The sequence below is a fragment of the Trachemys scripta genome, chromosome 1, assembly GCF_013100865.1.
Source record: "Trachemys scripta elegans isolate TJP31775 chromosome 1, CAS_Tse_1.0, whole genome shotgun sequence".
Taxonomy (NCBI): domain Eukaryota; kingdom Metazoa; phylum Chordata; order Testudines; family Emydidae; genus Trachemys; species Trachemys scripta.
In genome coordinates, this window is record NC_048298.1 from 266,703,058 (window position 1) to 266,712,023 (window position 8,966).

At 40.5% G+C, this 8,966-nt stretch overlaps 1 protein-coding gene across 4 annotated transcripts in view; it reads right to left on the reverse strand.

Annotated features, from left to right (window-relative positions):
- The window catches only part of SCEL (sciellin), an 81,155-nt gene that overhangs the window by 48,340 nt on the left and 23,849 nt on the right, over window positions 1-8,966 (reverse strand). For all 4 annotated transcript variants that reach the window (XM_034758292.1, XM_034758290.1, XM_034758289.1 and 1 more), the window contains exon 2: window positions 4,304-4,376. In XM_034758292.1, coding sequence (XP_034614183.1) covers window positions 4,304-4,346 — 43 coding nt within the window. In that variant the 5' untranslated portion in view covers window positions 4,347-4,376. The remainder of the gene's footprint in view (window positions 1-4,303; window positions 4,377-8,966) is intronic.

Genomic DNA, 8,966 nt, shown 5'->3' on the forward strand with positions numbered 1-8,966 from the left:
CCATGAGAACATATTCTCAGTGTATTAGACAGCTGTGAATAATTGTGCTTTTCGTGGTAGTTTGGCCCCATGGGAAAAGCTTCCCTGTTCATTCTTAAGCCTATTACAACTATATCCTTTTCTCCCCGTCTGAGCTCCTTACCATCACTTTGTTTTCTACCATTACTGCACCTTCCCTTTAATTGTGTGTTCAGTTGCAGTGGAGGCTCAATCCTGCAGTCATGACACATGGAAACTCCTTTTGAAGCCAAGTTGGAGGTGACAAATTAGACATATGACATGTACATACGAGACCCTCATTAAGGACACACACTTACTCAATAAATTGGAGTGCTAAGAAACTATGGGTTCTGCACCCTTTCTTTTGGGAAGCCTATTGGATTATCTCTATAATGTGCCTAGCCTCTGAGCACCACAGCAAAAAAAACTTCAAAACTCCTTGCATCACTCAAAATGGATTTGAGCAGATATAACTAAATGTCATTCAGATTGAAAGTATACGGTTATACTCTTTGTGTTTGGAAAGACATATCACTTCACAGAGTACACACAGTCGGTATTGTGTTCATTTGTCGCACCAGTATTTTGCTCTGACTTGTGAAAAGAGGAAGCCAAGTTCCTTTTATCCATGAAATTCAAGTGTAGTGACAAGTATGAGGAACCACAAATACATAGGCCAGATAGAGGAAGCAAAACACAGCAAAGGAGATGATTGTTTGTTTTAAGGGAGAGTGCCTGGAGTACATGCTTCAGAAATATTTTCTTTAGTGAAAAAACAATGTCAGAGTACAAAGATGGAATTCTGTATTACATTTAAAATCAAGAAAAGATTGCAAGCCATAACATGTCCTTTACCATTTTCTGTGGTTCCCTGTGGGATGATTGGGATGTTCACATGCAGATCAAGGACAGGTTTTTTTCACTGGACCAGTGATGTTACCAATATTTTAATATGAGCTTCTACAAATGTCTTCCTAATTTCTCCTTCTCTTACGCCATGGTATATAGGTTTTTAAGGCCAGAAGTAGTCACTATAATCATTTAGTCTGACTGCCTCCTAACACAAGCCAAAGAACCTCACCCAATAATTTCTGCAGCAAGCCCATAACTTCTGTTTGAGCTATAGCATATCTTTTAGTAAGATATCCATTTTTCATTTAAAAACTTCAAGTGATAGGGAGTCCAGTGCATTTCTACATACGTTGTTCCAATAGTTAACTACCCTCACTGTTAAAAATCTACACCTTAATTCTTGTAGAATGGAGGGGTGAAGGAGTGGGAAAGATATTCATTTTTTTTTCCATTTAAACATTTTTTTCCTCGTAGCTACAGTCAAAGATGGAGGAAGCACTAATTAGCAAACTAACCTATATTAAATGCACTTGCTATAAAATGTATACTTTGCTCAGTGTATTGATAATATAGCACAGTATTCAGTAGTATAGTGATGGACATGGAATAACAACAACAATAGGCAGGCAGACAAATAAAACTTCCAACATTTGACAACTGAGAATGGAGGTTTGAAGACTTTGTAAAGGGAACTGTACGCTCTCTCCGTCCAAGTAATTTTGTTTAATACCTTACATCTGGTGCAAAACGTTTGCTCTTCAAAATTATTTTTATGAGCCCCAAGCATAAAAGCCATCTTCAGCAAGAATGGGTTAGCAGTATCCAAAAGGAAGAACTCCATCGGAAGTAAGGAAATCTTCCCAACACTCCCTTCATATTGATAGCATAATTTTAGCAAAGGACTCCTGCAAACCTTTTCCAACACATTTAAAGTTCCGCTCTAAAATCAGTTACAGTCTCACACGTCTCTAAAAATCTGCTATTACGCATAAGCACAAGCATAGATGTGGTGTTTTCAAGATGCACATCAATATATACCCAAGAGTACATCAAGCCTAGTGTGTGGAACATTCATTTCTCCCCAGTGGCATATCATGAAAGTGAAATTACTCCAAAAGTCCATTTTAGATTTTTTAATCATATTTCTTAATTTAAATAATCCAATTAACTTGAAACGAAGCCCCATCTAGAGGCAGCAGCTAAACAATATGCATTTAATGTTTGCTTATAATACTGCAGTGCACATAGTTTACTGTTAATGTGCGTTTCTACTGTATGTGTGGCCCAATCTGCATCAAATTGTATCTATACTGATCAAGTCAAGGGTGACATATATTAATGTGCTTATACAGATTTAATGTATATATTTTGCTGCAGCTTGCCTTAGTCCTTGAGCATGTACAAAAGGGAGGGGAGGATACAAGGAACAACCTTTAATGCATCTGCAAAACTGAGCTGTAAGCTTTACATGGCGCCGATCACATGCTGTAGCCATTTCAAGGGTGTAACGGTGGCTTTGCTCCACAAGAATTCCTATTTGAGGTGTTCTCCTTTGTGTAGTGAGGTTCCTTGCAGGGGCAGCTCCAGGCACCAGCGCAGCAAGCGCGTGCCTGGGGCGGCAAGCTGTGAGGGGCAGCCTGCCAGTTGCTGTGAGGGCGGCAGTCAGGCAGCCTTCAGCGGCATGCCTACGGGAGGTCCGCCGGTCCCGCGTTTTCGGCGGCGGGGACACTGAAGGCGCGGCACCAGTGGACTTCCCGCAGGCATGCAGCCAAATCTCCGTGACCAGCGGACCACTCACAGGCGTACCATTGAAAGCCGCCTGACTGCAGTGTTTGGGGTGGCAAAAACCATAGAGCCGCCCCTGGTTCCTTGCTATCCCCTATGGATGCTCTGTGGCAATGCAGCAACTAACAGAGATTTATATTTTAGTTATTTAAAATAGCTCTATAAAAATATTTGCTTAAAACCAAGGAAAACATTTTAATTAGGGCTGTCAATTGATCGCAGTTAACTCAAGCGATTAACTCAAAGCAAATTAACTTGATTAAAAAAATTAATCGTGATTAATCGCACTTTTAATCGTACTGTTAAACAATAATAGAATGCCAATTGAAATTTATTATAAATAGTTTTGGATGTTTTTCTACATTTTCAACTATATTGATTTCAATTACAGCACAGAATACGAAGTGTACAGTGTTTTGTTTTTGAGTGCAGTTATGTAACAAAAAAATTCTACATTTGTAATTTGCACTTTCACGATAAAGATTGCACTACAGTACTTATAAGAGGTGAAGTGAAAAACACTATTTTTTTTGTATTATCTTTTTTACAGTGCAAATATTTGTAATAAAAATAATAATATAAAGTGAGCACTGTATACTTTTTATTCTGTTACAATTTAAATCAATATATTTGAAAATGTAGAAAAACATACAATGTATTTAAATAAATGGTATTCTATTACTGTTTAACAATGTGATTAAAACTGCGATTAATCATGAGATTTTTAAAAAATCTCATGATTAATCGCAATTAATTTTTGTAATCGTTTGACAGTCCTAATTTTAATAGCTCAGGGGGAGGACTCTGGGTGTCCAGCCAAAACCAGAACCTGAAGTGCTTGAAATCTTTTGAGATTTTTAACGCAATTGTGTCAAATGCAGAAGAATAGGTGTCATTAGACTTCTAATAAGCATCTGGACATTTATCCAAGCAGAACCCAAACTCCCAACCTTTTGCCATCAGTCTTTTCCTAATCACTATCCATATTTCTCCTTTTTAAGGCATTATTACAGACAGGGTTGACAGTAAGAAAAATCTTGCCTGACAACCACCAATCAATTATATTTTCTTTCCCTCTGTCCTGTCTTCCCAAATCCTCTTTCCTAAGTCTCTCCCTCTGCAACAATCTGAAATTACAGGGTGTATTGGGGAGAGGAACAACGTTGCAGGGAGTAAGCCTGCCCCTCCCTTTCTCTCTCTGCAACGCCTTAACCTGCTCTGCTCACACTGCCTATTCTCTCTGCTTCCCTCAACAGCCGCTGAGCATGTCCCCCACTATGCTGCTCCTTGGTCTCCAGGGTAACCACAGGCACTAATGCGAGCAGAAGCCATGCTCTATCCCCGCTGTTTCCCTCCCCCACTCCTCCCTTGTGTGGTGCTGGCATTCCCAGCACTTCAACCAGAATGAAAATGCTGATAAGGATCAAGCAGCACTGCTGCCTCCACCTCCCAAACCGGTCCTCACATGCATTACTTAATCAAATAAGTAGTCCACCATTGTTCTAGGGTGGGCAGCATGCAGTCTGATTTGAAACCGTGATGAAACAAGAATATGGAGGGCACAAAGGCACTTGGATTAGGTTCACATACAGTATACATGCAATGAAAAGGGCTTGTTATTTCCCCCTATGCTTTAAATACCCTGAAAGTAACAGCATCAACATACCACTTTGATTAGGGGATGATTTTCCTATGGTGAAGGTTGACATTTTATTCAGGGATGTATCCTCCTTTGGGATCTAAAAGAAAAAACATTAAAGAACAACACTGTGGTGAGATTAAGAATTAGCAACAAAGACAGTTAGAAATGTTTTGGATGGTGAAACATGCTGTATCTTGAAGAGTTTTAGCAGGATGTAGTATTAATAGCTGGATTTCAAAATTTAAATGCATTTTAGTAAATACTCACTACAAATCAGAACCTGATCAAGAAATACTTGAGGTCTTCAAGGAGTCATGAAAGCCTCTCATAGCCAATGATATCAGTAGAATATGAACTGTTCAAACCTTAATACTAACAGTCTGATACATGAATTCATACAAACAAAAAAATCACATCTGAAATGTTGGGCTGTAGCAAATACTTCAAATTGTTCAATAATTTTAGACGTAATTTGATTAAAACTAAGCTAGTTTTCTAGATCAGCCAGCTGTAAAGTGTGGAAAATAAGATGCTTGTCCTAAAGGAGAAGGATTCACAGGATACTAGGATTCACAGAGTATTTTATTAGTATATTAGTGGAGCTGGGTCAGGGTAGTTTGTGCAGCAGGATTTGGATGCTGGAGAAGAGAGAAAAACTGCCATTCCCTTCTGTTACATGTACTATGTTTTAAGATTTTGAGTTGTTTTTCTTCCCCTTTCTCCTCTCTTTTACCCCTTGCTTCAGTCTTCACTTTCTTTCCTCTTCCCTCTCCAGCTGTCACCTTTATATCCTTTCCTCATTCTCTCTATCACAATCATTCACTCACTCAGTCCTTTGTCTTCCCCTTGATCCCTTCTGTTCTGTGTACCTGAGCTATCCTATATGTGGAGGGGATGTTTGCTGGAGGACTTTATTAGAGGTCTGGTGGCAACATTTTTTTTCTTCAACATATTCATTAATGATCTGGATGATGGGATGGATTGCACCCTCAGCAAGTTCGTAGATGACACTAAGCTGGGGAGAGAGGTAGATACGCTGGAGGGTAGGGATAGAGTCCAGAGTGACCTAGACAAATTGGAGGATTGGGCCAAAAGAAATCTGATGAGGTACAACAAGGACAAGTGCAGGTGCAGAGTCCTGCATTTAGGATGGAAGAATCCCATGCACTGCTACAGGCTAGGGACCGACTGGCTAAGCGGCAGTTCTGCAGAAAAGGACCTGGGGATTACAGTGGACAAAAAGCTGGATATGAGTCAACAGTGTGCCCTTGTTGCCAAGAAGGCTAACGGCATATTGGGCTGCGTTAGTAGGAGCGTTGCCAGCAGATTGAGGGAAGTGATTATTCTCCTCTATTCAGCACTGGTGAGGCCACATCTGGAGTATTGCGGCCAGTTTTGGACTCCCAATACAGAAAGGTGTGGACAAATTGGAAAGAGTCCAGCGGAGGGCAATGAAAATAATCAGGGGGCTGGGGCACATGACTTACGAGGAGAGGCTGAGGGAACTGGGCTCATTTAGTCTGCAGAAGAGAAGAGTGAGGGGGAATTTGATAGCAGCCTTCAACTACCTGAAGGGGGGTTCCAAAAAGGATGGAGCTGTTCTCAGTGATGACAGAACAAGGAGCAATGGTCTCAAGTTGCAGTGGGGAAGGTCTAGGTTGGATATTAAGAAAAACTTTTTCACTAGGAGGGTGGTGAAGCCCTGGAATGGGTTACCTCTGGAGGTGGTGGAATCTCCATCCTTAGAGATTTTTAAGGCCCAGCTTCACAAAGCCCTGGCTGGGATGATTTAGTTGGGGTTGGTCCTGCTTTGAGCAGGGGGTTGGTCTAGATGACCTCCTAAGGTCTCTTCCAACCCTAATCTTCTATGATTCCATGAACATTATATTAGGACAGAGCTAGGGGTGGTCCCTAAGGGTATGCATACACTGTTGTTGAGAGCGTATCTCGCAGCTCAGGTCGACAGACTCGCACTAGTGGGGCTAAAAATAACTGTGTAGACCTTGCTTTGACATTTGGACTCGGGCTGGAGCTCAGGCTCTGAAGCTCACCCCATTCCTTAGGCTTCAGAGTCCTAGCTCCAGCCCAAGCCAAAATGCCCACATTGCTATTTTCAGCACGGTAGCATGAGTCTGTCAACCCAGGCAGCGAGACTCACTCCCAATAGTTGTGTAGACGTACCCTCTGGAGCTCATCAGCTGGCTTGCAGTTACTTCAGGTGTCCAGTCTGCTAGAGCTTACAAAAACCAGGACAAAACAGTTATCTGTAAGAATGACAAAGAAATTCTCTGAAAACAGTGACATATGGTTACCCTATTTACTTATGCAATTTGAGATTGATGTGATTGAACAATATAATGCAGAGTAGGATGTGAGAATGACAGGCAAGAGTCAGGGCAAGGGAACAAAAAGTTCCTCAAGCTTGGAAAAAAATACTAAGGGCAGGCCTGACAGTGTATTATTTAAAATTCATGAAAACTAGCACTGACAAGAAATTGCATTTTTACTTTTTTAATTGAGCTTTGCAAATTCAGTGAAAACGCTCAAGATTCCTGACATCATCATAATAATCAAAACAGCCAAGACTCTGATTAAAGCAAATGGGAATATTTAACAAGGTATTTGTATAGACAAAAATCAGGTCTGAGTCAGAAAATCTTTAAAAGTTTCCTACACCCTAATATCTCACAATTTAATAAGGAATCTAAATTCCAACATGTTGATATTAAATCACTAACAACACCCTTTCCCTGTTGACTTGTCTGTTGGTACAAAGCATACACTGGCACTGTGTAATGTACAAAATATGTGATTGCATTATTTAGTCCCCACCCAATAAAAATATGTTCAAGGCTCTGGTAAACCTATCTGATTCTGTAATAACTCATAAAATACCCTTTAAAAATTCTGCCAACACATTAAGCAGAGATATCTGAATTATTCCAAAGACATTCAGTGTAAGTTATCATACAGGCATCACTAGTTAGCAATGAGTTTTGTTGCATAATTTAGGGTATCTAAATTGCTATAATCACACGAAAAGCAAGAACACAAGACAGTCTCTGATTAAAAACACACACACACACACACACCATGGCAACAGCTGACCATCTATTGCTCTTCATTTCATCCAGTACTTGAATAATAGTAGGAAGTTTGACATTTTGACAAGTTTAACAAGCAATCAACTCTGGCAATGGTTCATCTGAGACAGCCCAGTTGTTTCTACAGAAAGGGATTGGGTTTATTTTCCAATAAAGATTTTGATTTTTTTTTTTTAAAGGCTGTTAACCTTTGGAAGCTGAGCACCTCTTTAGGAAAATGAAATCAACTATGGCCCCAACAATCTCAACGTGATTTTGGAAAGGCCTACCCTTCTTAATTTTATAGATCTTCCATGATGTCAGGGTAATGCTGATGTAGGTCTTCATAATATGATACCATTTCCTTTCCTACATGCTTTGAGAAGCAGTGAAATAGTTAACAATGTTAACTCTTAGAGTAGCATTATTGTTATGTGTATAGAATAAATGGGGCAGTTCATTTCAGAACTGTTGTTTCAGGCGCTGAAACTGTTGTTTCAGGCTCCCAGTGGCTGCGGTTCACCGTTCCCGGCCAATGGGAGCTGCGGGAAGCAGAGGCCTACGGACAGTCAATATCAGCAAAATGTCTTGCAGCCCGCAATCAGATTACCCTGATGGGCCGCATGCGGCCCGCGGGCCACAGGTTGCCCACCACTGTATTAAAGCTTTAAATGCAATATAAGATTTTTCTGCTCTACTCTCCAGCTTAGTCAATCAGGAACACAGGAGTCAGTTGTTGCGTACAGCTACATTTAAGTAGGTGTAGTTTCCAGCTCATTACCCATGCTAGGTTTGATTGAGCTAATACATTAAAAACAAAAGTGTAGTTGCAGCAGCATGGGTGGTGGGATGGGCTAGTTGCCCAAGAAAGTACCTATGGTCCTGGGCAGAATTATACTCAGGCGGCTAGCCCAAGCCGCAGCCCATGCTGCCACAGCTACACTCCTATTTTTAGCACCCTAGCTCCATCAAAGCTAATGTATATACACCTACTCTGTTTCATTCCCAACAAGTGAAGAGGAATGCAAATTAATTTGAACAAGTGAATCTTTATTAAACCCTGTGGACTACTCTGTCCATGTAGCTGAGTTCCTCCCAGCCTAACTCCCTGGTGTTCCCTGTTCCATCCGTGTCTGTCAAGAACCATCTCTCCAGGGACCCTCTGACTACTTGACACACCTTCCCTCTGTCACAAACATTTTAACATAAACACTAAAAACAAATAACACTGCTCTACAGCCAAAATGCTTCTGAAATAAATGTAGTCAAACTTTACTAATTCTGGGTCACTGAGAACGAAAATGATGCTTAAAATTGTTGATTGGCTCTAGTTTTCAAGATATGCTGTTGGGTCAGTATATACGACCCTTGACTTGGGAATGGCGGAGGAGAAGTGAGTTATAAAGGGAAGGGATCTCAATTTAAACCAGAAATGACTAAAATACATCTTTGACTGGATCTATGAATAAATCTATGACTGGGTTTGGACAGTACTTGCTTTTTAGGCAAAACAATGAATGATGCAATCTGAAGCTGGTATTGCATCATACATGATATGAATTGCATCATGTTATTCCTAGAAGTCATGGATGATGCAATCATAA